The sequence below is a fragment of the Strix aluco genome, chromosome 3 (assembly GCF_031877795.1).
Source record: "Strix aluco isolate bStrAlu1 chromosome 3, bStrAlu1.hap1, whole genome shotgun sequence".
In the NCBI taxonomy this organism is placed as follows: domain Eukaryota; kingdom Metazoa; phylum Chordata; class Aves; order Strigiformes; family Strigidae; genus Strix; species Strix aluco.
Window position 1 is genome coordinate 58571482 of NC_133933.1, and position 21977 is coordinate 58593458.

Below are 21977 nucleotides of genomic sequence, written 5' to 3' on the forward strand. Positions count from 1 at the left end.
GTCTAAAGCTGATCTGAAGAAAGATAACCAAAAGTAGTCTCAGCTTCAGCAAGTTACAATTTCTGCAATCAAAAACCTTCTGTTATGAATAGTCATTCTGAAGGAAAAGATTAGTTTGAAGCTTGTTCTATGCAGTTACAATATTACAATGTGAAGGCTAGTTGACTTTTCACGATTTAAAGAGAAGTTTATTCTAGTATAATTTCTAAGAATACATAGCTCTGTGGAGAGACTACTTTTTCCTAGTGTGGGTTTTTTTCTTACACCTCTCACTTCCCACTGTTTATCCAAACTGAATGTTTTGATGCATTTCAATTTAGTATTTTCTCTAATGTTTTCTCCATCTTCAGTGTACTTCTAAATCTATAACTGCTGTGATACTCTTCTAGAACTTTAATAAAAAAACCTCAAAAACAACACCACAAAGAACCTGATTGGCACTGTGGTTGTGCAGCAGTGCACTGAAAATCTGCATTCACTTACTGTTACATGTACTTCAGTTCACACTTTAATTTTTAGTTTCAACTGTATTATTACAAGAATTTTAAGGCAAGGCAGAACTACCTCTCAGTGCTTAAAATTTTGATAGTTTCTCTTTACCAATTGAAATTGAGTAGGTATGAACATGATACAATTTTGACTTTTTGCTAAAGCACTGTCATTGGGTGTTCGTGGCTTAATTTCTATAGCACAGAGGAGAATCATTCCTGGAGCAGACCAATTTTTTTCTAGCTACTGAAATAATACAAGAAACAAATCAGACTTGCTTCTATAGCAGTCTACTCTAACTGTTCTTAAAAAACAAACAAACAAAAAAACCCACAAAACAAAGCAAAACCAAAAAGCTTACAACATATTTTAAGAGGTACTGTTTAATGTATATTTAAGTTTTCACCTCTTTATTGTGAAAAAGTGAGTAACTATTCCCTATTCACTTTTCCATGCTCTATATGGAACTCTAACATCTTTGTCAACCCTTTCTTGCTCCTGCCTTATTCAGAGTGATCTAGAATCTAGGTTTGTTTCAGTATCTCCTTGTGTGGAAAACACTCCATTGATGTGATGTCACTTGCTTTCTTTACTGCTTCTAATTCTAATAAACTTTTTTTTTTTGAGAAAAGATGTCTAGAACCACACAGAAGGAACATAACTGATAGCAACCTGTAGTAGGAGCTACAGATGCTATTCCTTCTACTGTTGCAGCTCTTATTATCTTCTCACTTTTTTTTCCTCCATTATGTTCTCCATTTTGTGAAACTGAAGTCAGGGAGACAGGAGGACATGAGGCTTTCTGTGGTTCTTACAGACTACCTATTTATCTTTTCATTTTGTGGCTTTTCTGTTGTTGGGGTTTTTGCTTGTGGGTTTTTGTTTTGTTTTGGTTTTTTTAAGGTCTGCTGCAGATATAGTGCCTCTGAAGTCTCCAAAGCCAGAATTGTTTGTCTTACAATAGCATGTCTGTAGCTTTATGTCTGGGAGAATGTATGTAGAAAGGTTACTATTGACAGTAGTCCTGTACCTGGGCTAGGGGATTGAAAAAGCAAGGCCTTGGTATATTCCTTGAGCAAACTGATATAATGTTATTGTTCTCCTGTCACCTAAGTTCATCTAAAATACTCCATCTCTTTGTGAAGTGATGAGTTCCAAAGGTAGATAACCTTTTGAGCTTGCTGAAATGATTTCCCTGTTGCCTTTTATGCATACTTTTCTGTCTAAAGTGAATCTACAGAAGCTCTTGAGCTTCCTAATGCCATTTCCCACCCCTCCAGATTCAGCCCCTTACAGTATTTACTCTGGTTGGTATTAGCATTTATGGTAAAATTGCCCAAACTTATTCTTTGCTATTAGACCCCTGTGTAGTAGAAATTACAGCTCAAAAGTCTCCCTGTAAAACATAATCAAAAAGGGTATTGTCTTGGTACTTAATGCAGCTTTCATTGACTAGCTGTAGAGCAGTACCTCTTAGCAAGATGCATGTATATAACTGGGACCCAGAGGTTACAATAATAATGATGTATGTGTTAATTTAGTTTGAATAGTACTATTTTGTTGTATGAGCTTGTCAGTTCAATAATCACGCTTCCCAACTTATCTTCACTACTACTTCAAGATTTCTAGTCTTAAACTAAATTAACTCTTAGTCTTTTCTACCTTTATTACTTGGGATTAACTTCTTGACAAATTCACCCATGGTTTGAAAAGTAAGCATGCTGGTACCAATGGCCTGACTTCTGTATATACTTTTCTCACACATCCAGATTGCCAGAAACTGGCTGACGTTTGACAGTTTACTTCTAAAATTGAGCAGAAACATCCTCCAGGGTTGTGAGCCACTCAGCTCTCAGTTGTATTATGTTTTGGTACACTGCAAGACCTAATCCTGTGTTTTCTGGGATTCTTTTCAATGAAATGTTGTCCCCCATTGTAGTAAATTTTGTATAGTGTTCCCGGAGTGATCTTACAGATTTAACTGATGAGGCAATTAATGTAAAGGGATTGCTTCCAAATCTGTTGAAGCAGAAGTGTTTCAAAGAAGAATCTCTGTATTAGCAGCTGCTAAAAATGCTATGTAGCAATTCCCTAAGAGCTGAGCACTGCTTTTTGTTAAATGCTTTCCTTTGTTTCAGGTAGATAAAATGTAACTATCAAAGTAGGATCAATCTCATCTATTATGTGAAGTTCAATATTTTTTTAATTTTTCTTTTAAATTACATATTTCTATTTAACATTCATGTGCACTAACCTTCTAATAATATGTATCACAACTGAAGGATAACACTTTAAGTATTTAGAAAATGCACAGATTGCATTCATGGTAAATCCATGGTTTCATGAAAATATGAAAGTTCGTACACAAACCTGTGTTAATCTTTCTGGCAGACTAAAGTCAACTTTAATCTTTGATTCATCTGTAACAAGCGCATGTGACAGTTCTGTGTAATCTATTTTTAGCTCTTCCATTCTTTGCTTCATAAGAATACAGACTCTGGCAAGCCTGCCCAAAGCAATCTGATTACCTTGAAAAAAACAGAAGAAAGCAGCATGTAGTTTTCACTGTGGTGTATGAAACTAAGAAACTGAAATTTATCTCTTTGTTATTGTCAGTTGATCTTGGTGAACCCACAAGTCTAATTACTGCAAATTGTCCTGGAAGCATTATTATTTTAAAAAAATAATGATTTTGTGTAAACAAAAAATACTGCAATAAATCATTCCAGCACAATGAGATACTGCAAGTACATAACTCTAGTATTTTTCTCTTCATCAACATCCTGAAAAATATCAGGTTAAATTAAATTTAGTCCTTTTCCTGAAATCACTTCATGGACCTGACAATGGAAGATTGTGTGAAGTTCCAATATGAAGAATTGAAATTAAATTAAAACTTGGAGAAAACTTACCCCTTTTCTAGAAATACACTTTCAGCTACTGTTGGAGGCAGGATATTGAACTCGGTGGACTCATGGTCTAATTTATGGCCATTCCTTTGAGGTTACTTCTTCAGGCAACAGAACTCTTTGATCCTATCAACTCTTCAGTCATAGAGCTTTCTGAAGGATCAGGCAGATTGTGAAATAATTGTAGAAACTGAAAGCTTATCTCAGTCTGCTTTGCCTTCAATCCTACAAACGCACAGCACATTTCAGCCAAGCCTTAAATTTATGAAGGGCAGCGTGTGCATAAACTAAATTCTTCATACACTGTTTTCAAGATGTAAGATGTACCTAATCTGTCACATTTGTGTTTCAAATGCTAACTAGTGAAAGCCGTTTAGACAGTATGGGAAAGATACCCACATCTCTTCAGCCCCTTTTTCAAATGTCAGGATGGTGTTTTTTTCCCTACAAATTTTCTCCAGATACTGACATACTGCCATACTGGCTGCTTCCCAGGTAGACACAAACAAAGAATAGGTTTCCTACCTAAAGTGAGCATAGAAGTAGATCAGAGGAATTTCACACTCTGCCTATTTTTCCTCCAAAAACATAACCTGGAATTTGAGGTAATAGTCAATAAAGGGTGAAATTATAAACAGTCAGGCTAATCTTTAAAAGGTATTATGACCTATTTTAAATCTTAATAGTATTAAAATGAGTGATGACTCTTGATAATTGGGAAAGAAGACAATACCTAGTAAAAATAATATATTTACTTAATCTAATCTTGTTTTTCAATAAATGTATGAAATGTGGATGTATTTAAAAGCATGCTTCTGTAAAGACTTAAAAAATTTTTGAAGGGAAGCCTTTGATCTCTTAAGACTAGAAGAAATATTTTTGCTTTGCTATACTCAGCCATTTAGAACTATGGGCATTTATTTATGTCCTTGCTTCTTAAAAGATGTTAGGTCTTTGAAGCTTATCAAGCAGCTGGTTGCTTCTTAAAGACAGTCATACTATTGTGACTGCAAAATCACTTTACACTGTTTGCAAAATTGTTCATCCTTCAAAATTTAGGGTAATTCTGAATAAATGGGACTATTTCTTCCTGGTCCTCCTGGAATATTTTATATTCTGCATAAATGGGGCTGTTGGCAAATCTGAATCTGCAGTTCAGTTGAAAAGAAACAATTCTAAAATTTAACAAAACAAAAAAAATAATCTTGTCAAACAGTTGCAAAGATTGGTTAAATAAGCATTATAGAACAAAAGGTTTGGAAGAGATGTCTGACTTCAGTTACAGTCTTCTAACTCTTGGGTTTTAAGTTTTGAAACACGTATCCAAGCTACACATTGCATGGAGAGCTGGTTTGCTTTATTCCTAATGTATCTCTGCTCAATGACATCTCATTGAACTTTATTATAAGGTTACAAAAACTGTCCAGTCTCTTTTAATAGATTATATTGGTTTGATCCTAAATGCCTCTGCTTTATTCCAGGGAGCCTTTCATCATTCTCTCAGGAGGTTTGTCATATGACACTGTAGGAAGAAGACCCTGTTTAACAGTTATGCATGGGAAAAGTACTGCTGTGCTAGAAATGGATTATTCTATTGTTGATTTTCTAACCCTCTGTGAAACACCATATCCTAATGGTAGGCTTTGTAAAGATTATTTTTCTCAGTACTTCGACCTCTTCTCTCTGGAGGTTTATCCCATCAGAATATGATTTTCTGTTTTATCTCTGGGGATCAGACTGCAGCAGCAACATCTGTTACCCCTATTGTCTGAAGTATGTTTTACTGCCTGAAGCATTGTAATAGAATAGTTTATTATAAAACCTATTTTGCTTCTGAAAGAATGCAGACTACTGGTTGCATGTTTTTTCCTTTTTTTAATCTCAAAAGCATGTGCAGACCAGTAGAATTACCATTTTAAGCTGTAGTTACTGCAGCAGATGTGTTCATCAATATTTATTTGAGCACATAAGACCTTTCCAGTCAATGCTAAATCTTGAGTAGTATTGTGTGGTGCTCTTAACTTTTTGTGACTTCATTCCAAGACTCACATGAAGTTCATCACTAACCTGTAATTCCTCTTCTGCAGAAGGGGATCTTTAATTGTAGTGTTTAGGTAGTTGTCCCAGATTAATAGTATTGTATTGCCAGTGACTCCAATGTTTTTAGCTGTCAACTTTCATCAGAGTATGTAAAACTGCTTAGCTCAGAATTTGATGTCTGCCTGAAAGAGGGCAAGAAACTTTGGAAACTTTCAGTTTTCTTATTTTAGTGTCAAGTTGGCTGTCTGTCTTTCAATTCATTTTGTAATCAATTAGAAGTTAAACCCCACTGAATATGAGGAAAAACAGGTTGGGGGTGGGAGGGTGTTATTGTTCAGCAATTGGCTCTTTCTCAAAAATACTGCTTATACAAGTTCCTCTGCATCTTCCTTTTCCTGTTATTTGAGCTGTTTAAATGGTTCTGGTAAATTCAAATAGACTTGAGAATATTGGATTAGAGGGAAAGCCTGGCTTTTCCAAACTTGGAGTATTCAGGGGGCTGAGTGTATAACATATCTTCAGAAACTGTAGTCATTTAAGTGGCTTTTCTACTCTCAACTGATAGAGTGCAAGGACTGATCACATTCTTGAGGCTATGCATGCAAGAACTACATTTACTAGTAAGTAACTTTTTTTTTCCTTTTTTGTTTTCAGACTTTCAGGAACCATATGCTGTAGTTGTTCTCCTAGAAAAGGACTTAGTACTGATTGACCTTGCACAAAATGGGTAAGAATCTTGTGTAGTCTTTTTAATGTTGGCTGCAGTGATCAGCCTGTTGTTCTGCTCTATAGCTTTTTAATGTACCATAATACCTCCCTGTCCAGAACATAAAATCTTGAATATTAAATACAAGGTTTCTTCAGCAGAGCTGAGAATCTTTATAGATCAACATTTCTCAAGTTAATATGTAGTAGATGAGTAGAATATTATGTGACTTTTTCCAGGCTTGGTTGACTGACAGAAATTACTCATAGATCACTGCTGCTTTTTAATTATCACAGTTTATTTTGAAGTTGATTCCTTAGTGCTATGAGGGGAGCTTGTAATTTTGGGGAAGAGAGCAAGGGGAACAACTGTTCAGATAAGCCAGGTAGTTTTGGCTGACACTGAGTGTTGTCATCACATAAATATTTGCTGATTTTATTGCCAAAGGAATTGCTACCTGTGTTGCTTAAATCAACTCAATACTGATGCAATAGATATCATATACATAAAGTTAGAATGGTAACATCTACTCCCTGGTTTACTACTGCGGTAAGAGGTTGCTTAGAAGTAGTATCCTATTACAGTTTTCACAAGTAATACTTGGCTAACACATTTTGAGTCTCTTGTTACTTTGTCCATAGAACAGTCCATATACTCTATTAGGTGGTGATAAAAAATTCTGCATCCTACAAATTTTTATCAAGGGTTTTGAAAATAGTGTCGGCAGTAACAACTAACTATGAAGGGATTAGTAGCAGAGAACCAGATGAGTAAAGGTCTTTGTAGTGTTCCTGATTAAAAGTTACCAGTGGTCAATGAAGAAAAAAATCCTATGAATAACATCCTTCTAGGGCACAACAAAAACCTGTAAATATGTATCCTCAAAGTCAATGGTGATACCTGAGATAATGAAGACTAGTGAATTTGGAGGAAGGTCAAGTCTAGTCCTAGTATCTCGGCAGCTGCTGAGCAATTTCATTTAGATTTTCCCAATGTTACATGGCCATATGCTGTATCCAAAACTTGTTTCTGATATACCAATGACATTAAGCTTCCAACATTCATATGTTGAAAGATTAATAAAACAAGTTTTAATGAGCTTAAAATAAAAAGGTTTGTACAAGGCTTTTTTTCTTAAGTGAAATAGTTTGCAGTGTCTGAAATTTGAAGTTATATTAAGGATTGTTCCATTTCATGTTAAAAAAATCTACAGCAGTTATGTTTTTAGAAGACCTACAACAGTCTTTGTTATGATTGACTTGCAAAGTATTGTTTCACACCTGAAAAAGCAACAAAATAGATTTTTTGCTATGGGAGGCTTCCTTTTGCCCTGTGTTGTCATATAGATTTATCATATTTTGTTAAAACGAAGCCTCCTCTTTATTCAGTTTTTTAGAAGATTGTTTTAGCTTTCCAGGCAGCTCTGTGTAAAGCTATTGGTATATAGAACGTTTTAATATGTTGTTGCTAACTTTTCCCTTAGATGTTCGAGAAGCTGTGTCCCTTTTTGCCTCTCAAGGAAGAAAAAAAAAAAAGGAAAAGGGGAAAAAAAAACCCATATGCATAGTATGCACTTCTCTGGAGATAAATGTTCTTTGAACACATATATTTACCTCTGGCCTTTTTCCTCATTAAGGCTCTGCCACTTCTCTGATGGAGGTGGTGGTGGGGAGTATATGTGTGTGTGTTTGCTTCTATTTGGTAACTGAGTGTTGCTATCTAACTTTCCTGAAAGTAGTGATCTTGAAGTGGCAAGTAGGTTATGAAAAGTGCTGGACAGTTTTCTAAGAACAATATAATAATACAGAGTGAAAAGTGGAGTCTTCTGTCTTTCTCCCTGGAAGAATAGAGTGGAGAGTTAGAAATAAATTCCGATCTCCACATTACTGCAATTAGGACTTGGTGAATTCAGTTTTTCCACAGGCCATTAAAATAGTAATCTTTTAAAAATGTAAGACTATAGGGAGTAGCAGTGTTCTAGAAATATTCCAGAAATAGTACAAACCTCAGGTTCCATTTAGAGTACTACAGTATCTTGATAGCATACTGCATGAGCAGTAAAGTTGCATGGTATATTTGTTCATAGTCTAATTTGATATGCATTTATTTTTCTCTGTAGGAAAAGAATGCAAAATTAGTCTTTAGTGTTTTACTTGCGGTCTGCATTTAAAAAAAAAAAAAATATGTTTCCTAGATTAACGGTCTTCCCCTTTCATCCATTCAAGGTACCCTATATTTGAGAATCCCTATCCTTTGACTATACATGAATCTCCAGTTACCTGTTGTGAATATTTTGCTGATTGTCCTGTGGACCTCATACCTGCACTCTATTCAGTTGGCGCTCGACAGAAACGTCAAGGTTACAGTAAGAAGGTACAACATCTAGTACATACATGTGTATTTGAAAATACTGAAAATCAATAGCTCTAAGCAAAATGAGTAGCCATACTAAGACCAAAGCTCCATCTGACTCGTTATCCTGTCTTTGACACTAACAGCAGGTGTCTAGGGAGGATATAGCATGTGTCAAGCCTGTAGTCATGCTTTCCTGATGTGCTCCCATCGATTGCTGTCCCTGGAAGCTAAGGGACTTTCTGAAGCAGGGGAGGTGTTTATAGCTCTTGATTTTCCTTTTTTTTTTTAATATCTTTCCCTCTGCAGTGGATATGTCTTAATTACTTTGTGAAGTCATGTGAAATACTGGAATCTGTACTACCTGCAGTAATTTCAATGGCTTAACATTGCACTGTATGATATTTTCTTCCTCAGTGTATTTGTTAATCTTCCAGGAATGGCCTATCAGTGGAGGCAACTGGGGTTTGATCACTCAGAGCTATCCAGAGATAATTATTACAGGGTAAGTGATACCACAGTGTAGTATAGCTTTCTTAGCTGATTAAGCAGAAGTGAGAATATTTTGTTCCTCTTCTAGAAAACAGTGTTCTAAGTGGTTTGAATGATTTAAAAGATTATGTTCACCAGACAAGTCATTTGCATGATCTTCTTGATGCATTAACAAGGAAATAAAGCAAAGTGTGGAAGAGAAGGTAGGAACAAAATAATAGCAGGTGTTTTTTACAGGGATTATTATTATTATTATGTGGTATTGTGATTGTCTGCTTCCTGTCAGTATATCCTGCATGAAACTTTTATTCTTGAACTTTGAGAAAATAGGTGAGTACTGTTATAAAGTATAGGAAATCCATTAAATAGTTACTGAGTTCAGTTCTGAAAGGGAAGCCAAGTTTTTTATTTCAAAAAGCACAAACAAATCCTTTGGTCTGTTCATTCTGATGCCGTTGGAGACTGATCTTTCTAATACTATTCTGAGAGGCATAAACAAAATTTAATTTATAACCGTGCAGTGTATCACTGAAAGTGAGAGCACTACTGAATTTTTTTTTTAGAACAGCCCATTAGCCCTAATGAGGATTACTGTCACTTTATACTACACATTGCAGAGACTTTGAGAGACAGTCCTGAAAAAATCTAGTCATCTGATTTTCAATTTCAGGGATAAATGAGCAAGTTAGGTGACTCATTTACACTGAAATACAGTATATTTAGGCATCTCCTTTACAAGTGTCATTCCAAATAAAGGGCATCTTTTAAGAAACAACACATGGTAAGGTATACCAAACTGTTTATGGGAAATGCAGGTAGCTGAAATCAGTATTTTAAATGGTAAATTCATAATAGTGTAATGGAATTTCAGAGAGTTAACCTTCAAATGTTTTTTTAATCCCTTTTGTCCAAAGTAATTGGGGCATATGTTCATAAAATATTGACTTCCAATAAATTGTGAAAATAAAGTGTCACTAAGAATTCTAATAAAAATAGAATGTTAGCCATATATTTTCTAACCAGTAGCATAGAGGTCTAACACTCCAACTAACCATCTTACCATCTTATTAATTTTTTAATATTTCATAGGCATGCTGATGGGTCAATCAAGTTTTGGGATGCCTCAGCAAGTAAGTGTTTTCAGTAGAGATTTTTTCCTGTGCAGTAGGATTTTTCTAAACTTACTGATTTCTCTAATTGAATATAATCGCAGACTACTCATTCTCATTATTTCCTGCCTTGTGTAGAGTCAGTAACTCCATAGGAAACTTTGATTTAAAATTAAATAAAATTAACATTATTTCTTAGTTAATTGTTTCACTCTTTTTACCACTTCAGTGAAAATGCACTAGTAGTCTAAAGATCAGCAGAATGGAAGAGTTCTAAAATTTTTTACAAGTACCTTCAGAAGCACGTTATTGAGCACAGGGATGCATGACAGGCAAATGCATTCCTTTTTGGTACAATTGAATTTCAGTAAGTTATTTCTGTCTTTTTAGACAGGAGAGAGGCATGTGTTTATAAGACATCAGCTCCCCATAAATTACAGTATCTAAAAATGAGAATTGGAACCAGTAGTAGTTTGTGCTAATAAAATGATCTAGGCATTTGTGAAGAAAGGCAGGAGAACAGTAAAATAAAGACACTTTTCTTTGGTGGAACACTGAACAAGCCTCAAGAGTCTGATACCGTTTTACATTTCAGTTAAAGGGTCAATTGCATTTGATGGTCTACACAGCTAACAGTGAAAAATGCAGTAAGAATTCAAATTAGAGTGGACTACAGAGTTAGATGTTTAAATAATCTAGTTCTGACTAACCTTACTCTTGGTACTTAAAAGCTGCCTGAAGCAATCTTTGAATCATTATCAGTTGTCTTTGAAAACTTGTGGAAGATTGGTAAGATTCCAAAATGCTAAGGCGTGTGTGGGTGTGGGAGGGAACAGATGCAATGTATATGTTTAAAAACTGGGAGGAGGAGTATTTGGAGTGTTATAAATCTTTAATTTCAGTTTGGGGTGGGGGTGGAACCAGGAGGGGGGGAGCCAACCACACTCGATTTGAATCTGTGTGCTTAAAAATTCTATTCAGCATAGATCTGTCAAAAGGAGATCCTGTTAAAGACACTTAGTTTCTTTCTAAAACAGATAAATAAACCTGTTAAGGGAGAAACAGCAAGTATCCTGTATCTTGATTTTAAAACTCTTAAATCTCTCTTATAGCACAGTATTACAGATGAGCTAGGGAAGTGTGATTCAGATAAAACCACTGAAATATGGAAGAGGAGAAAGGATGCTATAATAAGTTTTCCTAATGATATGATTAATGTTCATAGCAGTGATTTGGGCCATTGACTAGAGAATATGCTTGTGAAGTTTCAAAGCAACACCAAGACAGTTGAAAAAAATGTAAGAAAGAATTAGAATTACAGTTGAGAATGATATTGCTAATTCTTGAATAGCATCCTAGACAATTTGTTTGAATATAGTATCAATGGTTTACACTCAGAACTTACATTCTGGAAGAAAAAACTAGAGTTAATGGATTGCAGTGTCAAGTGTTGCACAAAAAAAAAAATCATTGGGATAAATAGGTGTGAATATCTATAAAACCAACATGCAGTAATTCTTTCACAATTTTAAACTGTGGCAGGGCCTCACTAGAACAATTCTAGGAAACATGCTATCAAGAAAAATGTGGACTGCTCAGAGGGCAGTGCTTTTGAATGATCAGACAGGACAAAATAAAAATTGGAGAAACCGGGTTTGTTAAGTCTGAGAACACAGGTGAGAGGCCATGGATTTGAAATACTCTAAGCAAAAAGGAACGGATTTTCACTTTCTCTGCCATAGATAGGCTTAAGTTGTGGGTATGGATATGTAACTAGATACTTTTGTTATAAAGAGATCCTTAAGTATAGTTAAGTCTTGAGAAGCTGCGAGGACTTAGTTTATAACTGAAGTGCTTAGTATGTATCTTTCAGAAGTGTTGTGGGGTTTTTTTGATACTAACTGATCCTGCTTTGGGCAAGTGGTGCACTGCACAGGCAGAGTCAACACAGTTGCTCAGTACTTCTACTCTGCACTCTTTTGTGGAATATAGAGGCTTTGTCTATGAAGAGAAGTTTCTAAAATAAAAGAAAAAAATACCTGTTTAGATCAAAACTAATTTTTATGTCTTCTGGTTTGTTCCTAGTAACGCTGCAAGTACTCTATAAGCTAAAAACAGCCAAAGTGTTTGAAAAATCACGGAATAAAGATGACAGGCCAAACACAGATATAGTAGATGAAGATCCCTATGCTATTCAGATCATCTCATGGTGTCCAGAAAGTAGAATGCTGTGCATAGCTGGAGTGTCTGCACATGTCATTATTTACAGGTTCAGCAAGCAGGAAGTGACAACAGAAGTCATTCCGGTAATTAGTATAACCATTTTTTAACTTTGTAGGATTTTGTTATAAGACTGTTGTAGCGATTTACTACTTCTTGTAGCGATTTACTTACTTGTCTTTCATTTTTTTAGTGAAATGGACAAAAACAGTTGCCTCAAAATGAGGAGATGTATTTTTGTGGAGGAAAAAAAATAAATTATGAAATCCAGCAAAAGTAAAAATTGCCCACCAAGATTTGCATTTTCGTTGGCTTTTTCCGGTTTTGCAGCCAATAATAGTTCATTGTTGTATCAATCAAAGGAAATAGTGGATCTAAACTTGGCTGTATCAGAGATAAAATGAACACAGAAGTGAATGAGACGTTGAGTTGAAGAATTTTCAAAGCTTTCAAGGGAGTTGATTTCTCTCTTTTCCTTGATTCCTAATAATTACCATCTGTCTTGGCAAGACTTCTCCAGTATGCAGAGCTAGAAGAGTAGAAATGTGCCAGACGTGCCCTGAGGTCTGTTAAGGACTTTGCTGTGTCACTGTTTTATTCTGTGTAAGATACAATGGCAAGTTCTATTACAATAGTTTGAGAAGTCCTTTATTAACTCAGACACACACATGCAACTTTACTTATCTGAATGTATGAGCTGAAATCTAACTTGAAGCCCTTTATAAAATGTTGTTTATTCTAAGTAAAGCATTAATCATAATGTAGTTGGTTTTTTTCTTTTTCTGCCTCTTACTCTACTCCTTCAGATATGCCTCATCTCCTTAAACTTATTTTTACTTATTTACTTATTTTACTTATTTTACACTTATTTAGACTTATTTTTTCCTTCTGGTGTTTACTTATGTACAAGTGCATTCCCTTCTGAGGGAATACCTAAATGATTCTTACAAATCAACCCCTAGCAAGCTATTCTTCAGTACTAGAAATAAAAAAATACTGTAGAGTTCTTAATTTCAGTCTGTGAGTTAAGTTCTACTTTGCAGATGATGAGAATCTTCTTCTGTAATTTCCATTTTCTGTAAAGAAAGTAGAAAACTTTCTTTACACTGCACTGCAGTTAATACTAATAGTTAGAGATCCAGCAGCAGAAAATATGAAATCATGATGAACTTACGGTTCTTTAAAATGTATGTTCTTATTCAGTGCAACATTGAACTAAGTCCCATGTGTACAATGTTATGACAGTGTAAAGCATAGCTGTGTGCTTTCATTTCTTAGTTCTAGCATTCCTGAACTACGTAAAACAAGTTATCTTCATAACTAAGAGTTTATTATGTGCACAGATAACTAATGATAATTAAATGGGTCTTGTATCCATTATATTTCTTTCCAATGTTAAGCAGCAAACTTTTAAATATTGGGAAATAGGTTAGATTTTCAAGTTTCGCAATCTTCAGATATTCAGTCTGTAGTTAGTATGACTCTGTTTCTGAAGGCTACATGTGCCTGTTTAGGTTGTGCTGCATATTAAACTACTTTTATCTTTTAAAAGATGAAAGTTCTGGATGTCACTTATCAGTAGTATCTTCAACTGCACTTCATTTATTTCATATCTAGTTTTTTGAAAGGCAGAGTTTACTGATAATTTTTTTACTTTAATTTATAGATGCTGGAAGTACGTCTGTTATATGAAATAAATGATGTTGAATCTCCAGATGGTGAGCAAGTGCCACCTTTACCAACTCCAGGCACAGGTTCTAATCCTCAATCCATTGTTCCCCAGTCTCATCCATCTACTAGTAGCAGTTCATCTGATGGACTTCGTGATAATGTCCCATGTTTAAAGTAAGTATATTCTGTTTACTTATTCTTATTTATTTATCTTACTTATTCTTTTACTCCTTTGAGAAGTGAAAGTTAAAAGATGACAATCTTTTTTATTCTTCTACAAGAGTGCATTATGCGGCTTCTGGACCATCACCTTTTCCTTACAAAATATACACTGAATTTCATTTTCAGATATAAAATTAAGATATGTATGTACTTTTTGTTTTCTCAAGTTCTAAGGTCCCAACTTGGATTTTAATTCTTTGAGTGCATTCATCCAGAAAATAACTAATTTCTGATGGGGTTATTTCTCTGGGTGGGAGTTCTTATATCTTATCGGTTATACTGAGTTGCAGAAGTATCAAAATCCATTTAAAGAAAAATGGATGAAGTAGAAAAATTGAGAAATTCTGAATTATTGTAAAATACTGGTAATCCAAAATATGCATTAATGAGAATGAATGGGTGGTAAAATAAGAGGAATTCAGGAACCAGAGGAGCTTATGTTCTATGTAACTTTTTTCACCTTAAAAGATGAAAGACCTGCAGGACATCAGCATGCAAATAAAATCTGTCAAGGAACTTCAATTCTCCCACTCCCAGGTTCATTCCATACAGCTGATCTATCATTAAAATTATTTACCTTGCTTTCATTTTGTTTATACAATATCATTAGCTTTTTGTTTGCTCACTACATTGTGCTTCTGTTTCCCTCTTCAGTACGCTTCTTCCATATTCCCCCTCACCCCCTTCCATTCTCTAAATCAGAGTTCTTCTGGGAACTCTGAAAAGCATGGGTAATAGCTTCCTGTTAGACACTGAACGACTTTATTCACGTCAGTACAGCATGCTAATACAGTTATGCCTTGCTCTGAAGAGGGGAGAAATGAAATATTTGTGATCGTTGCTCAATGAATTTTCAGTTAGGTAATGAATCAAAAGGGCCTTTAAAGAAGTGAATGATTACTTCCAGTGTGGCTTTTTCTGGTTGCTTTTATGTGTTTGTGTTGATTTTTTTTTTTCCAATTACCTGAAGTCCAGCGTGCTGTAGAATTTACTGAACTCTGGGCCCATAAGGAAAAAATGGAGACTGTGGAGAGTCGTAAAAAGATACTATGTTTTGTTTACTTTGTAGAGTTAAAAATTCTCCTCTCAAGCAGTCTCCAGGCTACCAAATTGAGCTGGTTATCCAGCTAGTATGGGTGAGTGGAGAACCTCCTCAACAGATAACCAGCTTAGCAGTCAACTCAGCATATGGCCTGTAAGTATACTCTACACAGGTTTTTCATTATTCTGTTAAATTGGTTTAAAATCATCTATTAAAAATCACGTCTTCATGTGTGTTCACATGAGCTGCACAGCAATACAAGAGAGGCAATCAGTCTTCTGTGCTTAAAAGATAATTGTTTTTGGGTCATGGCAGATCCTGATGATGCTAACATCAGACACAAATTGGCATCATTCTTCCTCACCTGGTACTGTACAGCCAAGAGTAAGTGTCATTTAAGGCTCTGTCAGATAGGTTGGCAAGTACAGTGACGGTGATCTGTTCTACTCAGTGTCACATGTTTTTACAAGAGAACAATTAAACAATACGGCATTCTAAAACAGTTATTTATAAATGTGTAGCTTATGACTTACCCTAAAAATTAGGAAGTCTTATAATACTGAACAGCAACAAATGCCAATATAAAACTTTACCAACTTTTGATTAGCACTGTCTTTCCTTCCACTTCTCTCTTTCCAGAGTAGTTTTTGGAAACTGTAATGGTATTGCTATGGTTGATTACCTCCAGAAGACAGTGCTTTTGAATCTAGGCACTATTGAACTGTATGGCTCCAATGATCCTTATCGCAGGGAGCCACGATCTCCCCGAAAAACTCGGCAACCGTCTGGAGGTGAGTAACCCAAAACTTGTTTTAGCCAACTGTGCCTTTCTTCTGAGCTTATCTGGGTTATTAGTGTGTATTCTTTGAATACAAGCATACTCTTCTCCATTGTTGTTTCATCCTTTCTTCTTGATCTGTCTCTAATGTCATTACTGCAAGTTTGTTACTTCATGTTTTCCTCAAAACTGTTGCTTAGTGGAATCTACTGGTGCTTGATACCATTACTTACTCTTCAGTTTCATGTAAGTTTTAAGAAAAAGCAGATGGAAAAACATTATCTCTGTGAATAGATATAAGTATAAATGTACAAAGGATTTATGCGGTTTCAAGATTTTAACTTAATAACACAGCATGAAGTAGAAATATCCTGGTATTTCTGATAAACCTAGTACCCATATCACATGCTTGTATAAACCCATTAATGTTTGCAGATAGCCAGTGTATCTGCTGGAATCTTTTGGCTTCCTATTTTAACCTTTGGCTAGAAACGTCCCTGACAGGCTAAAGCATGTTATGTTGTGTATCCTGTTACGTTATGCTTGAGAGGAAGCCTTTGATTTGAATGAACCAAGCAAGCTTCCAAATACAAACTGCTAAAATAAATATCTTTTGAAAAATGGACTTTGATTTAAAAATATTCTGAGGAAGGTTGTTCCTTTGCAGCTGAGGAGGAAAGTGACTTTCCAGACAAAATGCCAAGCTTTTTACTGCCAAAAGAAGAGTTTAGAGGATTTAGATTATTTTCTCCTCCTCATTACGTAGTGGATACTTTTAAGTTAATTTGGAAAATGGCTAAAGACAGAATGATAAACAATGTCACTGCTGCCCCAAATGATTATTTTTCGAGAGGAAATAAACTGTTCAAAAAAATTCTTCTTGCTCTAGTGTTGATTGCGTTATTTTAAGAGATCCAGAATAAAGTCCAGGTAAGTTCTTTAGGTAATATTTTATTGAAATTGAAGTGAATGCTCTAAGATGTATTTTAATAAATCATTGGTTTGAGGAAGATCCAGGTGGCACCATTCAGCTTATTTCACTGAGGAAACTGGTCTGAAAATCATTAATGTAGAGCAGAACATGCACAGTTTGTATCCGGTCAGATAAAATATTTTCCTCTAATAAAAACAAACTTTATTAAGATTACTTTTTAAGAGAGAAAGATATAACTTTACTGGTTGACTATGTTAATACCCCTTGGGAGTGAAGGGCTTAAAGTCTGCTTCATGCATTTAGATTATAAACTGCCCTTTGGAGTGTTAAACACTAGTTGCTTTGTTTTCTTGGCTTTTGGTGTTTTAATGTGTTGTATCTGCATAAATCTGTCTAAGATGTTCATGAATGAAGTCCTTTTTGCTTGTGAATATAACAGTTACATGAAATCATATATTTCTTCATCTTGCATTTTAATACTAACAATCTGCATGGCAAGAGCATTTTATAAATCTGGTTATACAAGTTATTCTGCTGGCTTTTCTGTCTCAAATGTACTGTTAGTGTCTTCGTCTTTCCTTTTTTCATTGCTTCATAAAGGTATGCTGACTGTGGCTTCTTGCATGTGCGGCCTTTCTAACTTATATTCAGAGTCTGTGAAAAAGCTTCGCACCTCTTATATAAGTAAGTCATCTCATGGCAATAAAATATTTTTGAACATTTGAATTTGATTTTTTTAACTTGTTCACTCACCATAAATATTTTTGTTAGTCCATTTTAAGTAATTGTTTTACTTTTAGATGCTATTTTTAATCCATGACCTACCTATTGTATTTCTTGCTCATGGCATCTTTAAAAGAAACTTGAAGGGAAAGAAGCAACCATCATAGTCTCTGTATTTTGTGTGTTTTAAATAAATATCAAAATCAAAAGGAGATCCTGTCTCAGAAGTTACTGATGTCTACAGTCCCAGGATATCTTACTCACCAAACCTAGTGTTCTTTGAGATCTGAGGTTAGAAGCTTCCCTTGCTTCATCCCCTTTCTGGCACAAAATCTTCCATAATTCTAGTGTTAATTGATTATTATTTTTATTTATTATTAATGAGAAAAATAATATTTAACATTGTAGAAGACAGTGATTTATGTATTACAAATGAAACCTTACTTCTCAGAGATGTTGTTCATAGGGATTAAGAGTGGAGGTGTTTGTGTATTGCACAGCCCTGTGGGGTTTTCAAGCATTTTTGAAGCTTGGGTGCCTATGAGAGGGAGGTAGCCCATGAGAACCGTGGTTTAACTCAAGGGCTTCTCTGACTTACTCCATCATTCACAGCATCCAAGAACTTGAAGAACATAAAGCTGACTTTTAGAAGTGTAACATTGTTTCTTTCCCTAGGATGCTAGTTTTTTCTAGCCTTTGGGCAGAGGTAGGTAATCTCACCCCATTTTTTACTGAAGGAGAGTAGAACAGAATGATCTGGAGTTAAAAAAAAAAAAAAGAAAGAATTGAGATTGTAGTCCAATTCTGCTAGTTCTGCTTTTTTTTTCCACCGAACAAGAAAAAAGTAGTACATGTCGTAGAGGGCAGGCTCAATAGCCAAATACTGCTTTCTGTATAGTCTTCCATCCTGTGCTGCTAAGGGGGTGTCATGGTTTAAACCTGGCTGGTAGCCAAACACTGCACAGCTGCTTGCTCAACCTCCCCTACCCCCAGGGATTGGGGGAGAGAGTCGGAAGGGTAAGAGTAAGGAGACTTGTAGGTTGAGATAAAAACAATTTGAAATTAAAAAAATATAATAGTAATAATAGTAAATACAAACAAGTAATGCATAATGTGATGGCTCACCACCTGCTGACCAATGCCCAGCCTGTTTCCCTTTCCCCCGATCCCAGAGAAGAGAGAATCCTGACACCACAATGCTGGAAGTGAGCGAGCTTTTCCCAGTCAACCCTCTTCTATATACTGAGCATGGTGTTATATGATATGGAATATTCCATTGGCCAGTTTGGGTCTGTTGCTTTTGCTGTGCTCTCTCCCAGCTTCTTGTGTACCTGCACCTGGGTAGGGTGTGAGAAGTTGAAAAGTCCTTGATTTCTTAGCCACAACTAAAAACATCAGTACACTATCAACATTCCTCTCATACCAAATCCCATGCTGAATCCAAAACACAGCACTGTTCTAGCTACTAAGGAGGAAAAAGAAGGAAAAAAAAAAAAAAAATATTAGCTCTGTCCCAGGCAAAACCAAGATAGGGAGAAAGGGAGCTAGGCATAAAAGAAATGCCTCCACCTTAATATGATACCTTAATAGAACTGAAAATAAGGGTCTGCGACTGATTTGTTACTGTGAAGGGAAACAAAAGATGGGCAGAAGTCCCAAAACTGGTTTCTGAAGCCAACGATTGTAAAGCTGAACTTACCTGGACTATTTAATTTAGGAATAGGTAAATACAGGTTTTGTACAGAAGAGTTAATTTCTTAACCATGTAGTTATTCTCTTTCCTTCCACCATCCTGACAATACTCTGGTTAGCTGGAACTAGTCTTCTTAAAAACTGAAAGTAATTTCTTGAGTTATCATTTAATAATACTAATTTTTTGTAGTTCTTTCATTGTATGTGTTGCCCAGACTTCCATAGCTTAAATAATAAAGCATTATTGCTGTGTAATTTTCCACAATGTCTGTTACGTTAAAGAATTATCCTTTGCTATATTTATTGGAACTATAAGAGTTAGTCAGAACACATCTAAATTAATTTTTCTACAAATAAGACATTTTCAACTACTGCACAGCTCTATCTTCAGGGAGTATTAGTACTTAATTTCTAAATATTCCTAGAAAAAGTGCTTATGTATTCAATGTGGTTTTAGAGAAAACATTTTTTAAAAAAAAAGACTAACCTATGCCTACATTTAGACATGTTCTTTATTAATTACATTGTGGTTCAGACAGTGTGCAACACAGCAGCATATTGGTGTTGTACATGGTATCCCAAGATTGGCAAAGTCATAAAAAAAAAAAAAAAAATTCAGTATAGAGGTGTGTAAGAAAACATCATTCTCTGTTACTTAACCACTTAGGCAGATTTTGCCCCCAAAAAAAGGCAGTAAGAATTGTTCCTTTCTCATTAATAACCCTGCTATTCTGTATGTTCCAGCATAAAATGTATATTTAATACATCATCAGTATCTGCTTACATATTTATAATTTAGTAAATGGCATGTCCTGATTCAACCAACTGAAAATTTAAAAAGACCTTTTTACAAAAAGTTCACAGAGTAAGGGTTGCATTACCTTCTGAAATATGAATGGAAATGTGAGATTTTTCCCTTCACTTGTGTTGCAAGAATATGATGTATGTTTCTGTCATCTTATTTTTTTTCTACTCAGAAAAGAAATTCAGATTCCCGACTTAAAGCAGCATCTATTTAGAGACAAGGCTCTCTACACTAGCTAGACTGTAAACTGTCATTTCAGGCTAGCTCAACAGATACAAGCTCCCAGTTGGGATCGTGTTTTGGAATTTATCAGTGATTCATACCAGGTATATTACTCACATGTTTTGGGTGGTAATTTATAGTTTGTGAAGCATGCAGTATATGTGTTTTGTGAAGGCCTGCTAGACAGTGTCATCAGGTGCTTCTCAAGAATTAAAACAAAGTCAACCTTTATCTTCAGATCATAACAAGGGGGGGTGGGGGGGGCGAAAACCCAACTTTGGCCATGTGCTGAAAGATGTAAAATGTATAAGTAAAAGCTTTGTAGTGTGATGAAAACTCTATACACAGTGGAGGCTTACACTGTTTAGAGACTTTTGCTTGATGTACTGTTTGCTAAATATGACAGGAGCCATTAAGAAGGTCAATATTGGTACCAACTTAATCAAACAATTTGTAATTTTATGACTGAACACCAAAACTTATGGACAGCTGTTAATTATGTAACTAAGCAAGGAAAAATAAGTTCACACAGGACACCAATCTTAACTCTTGCAACTCACTGTTGGTGAGAGTTACAAGATCTTATGTGACTTCTCAACTAGTACAATGTAATACAACTTCTTGTAAGTTAGTATTTCTTAGTTCTACCAGAGGCAGTTTAGGATTCTGACAAAACAGAAGCAGTTCTTGCATGCATGTGACTTTTTTGGTGTATAATAAAAAGGCCTTTTTTGAATGTAATCTACAAGGGATTCAGAACTGGGATTGAGTCAAACCTGCAGAAAATACATGCCTAGAACTCTTCTGGGGTTGCTTGTTCTAGTTGTTTTCCCTATCCCCTTTCTGTCTGAACTGGCTTTGGACATGAACTATTTGAACTTTTAACTTGAATGTCAACTAAACAAGACCAACATCAGCTGTGTCTAAGCCAAGTCCAGAACTGAATCAGAAGGTTTGATTGTTCAGTTTGGGAATTTTTTGACTCATTTTTTCAGGTTAATTGTTTCTAATTCTACCTTTTACATCTTCATATCAAGCTAGTTCTAGTTCTGATTTTTAATTGGGCTGGTTTCCAGGCAAGTTGTAGTTTATTCAGAGATTTTCTGCCTAATGCTTATGTGAAAAACTGACAAATATCTCATGAAACTTCCTTTATACATCAGTTAATTTCAGATGTAATTCTAGAGAGTTTTTAAAGCAGCATGGTAATTTTCATGTCTTTAATGGCATTATGTAATTTGATTCATTTTTGGGCTTTTCAAATTTCTTGCTACTAGAGTTCAGATACATAGGCTAAAAGCTTATTTGAAGGTCACTTTTCCGTATATTTGTGTTCTAGCAGGTTGTAGTCTTTGCAGTTCTGAAACGGAAACTCTTGGATCACTTTGCTTTTGTAATCCATAGCAATTAGCACATATGCTGTAATCCTGAAACCAGAGAACTTTTCCAGGAGAGCTGTCTTGCTGCCAGTGTGCACACTGCTTTCATCAGGGTACCTGGGGTACTAAGATGAACAGCAATAACAATTGTTACACCAGATTCTTCTTCTCATTGGTCATGGACAGATCCTC

The 21977-nt window shown here is 35.3% G+C and overlaps 1 protein-coding gene across 10 annotated transcripts in view; it reads left to right on the plus strand.

Annotated features, from left to right (window-relative positions):
- Nucleotides 1-21977, plus strand: part of STXBP5 (syntaxin binding protein 5) — a 109428-nt gene that overhangs the window by 62535 nt on the left and 24916 nt on the right. For 7 of the 10 annotated variants that reach the window (XM_074818702.1, XM_074818701.1, XM_074818704.1 and 4 more), the window contains exons 10-18: nucleotides 4880-5034; nucleotides 6093-6165; nucleotides 8370-8517; nucleotides 8934-9001; nucleotides 10078-10118; nucleotides 12183-12403; nucleotides 13984-14162; nucleotides 15280-15405; nucleotides 15892-16043. In XM_074818702.1, coding sequence (XP_074674803.1) covers nucleotides 4880-5034; nucleotides 6093-6165; nucleotides 8370-8517; nucleotides 8934-9001; nucleotides 10078-10118; nucleotides 12183-12403; nucleotides 13984-14162; nucleotides 15280-15405; nucleotides 15892-16043 — 1163 coding nt within the window. Of the gene's footprint in view, nucleotides 1-4879; nucleotides 5035-6092; nucleotides 6166-8369; nucleotides 8518-8933; nucleotides 9002-10077; nucleotides 10119-12182; nucleotides 12404-13983; nucleotides 14163-15279; nucleotides 15406-15891; nucleotides 16044-17564; nucleotides 17649-21977 lie in introns of all 10 variants that reach the window. The other 3 variants (XM_074818703.1, XM_074818705.1, XM_074818706.1) reach the window with 1 other exon arrangement.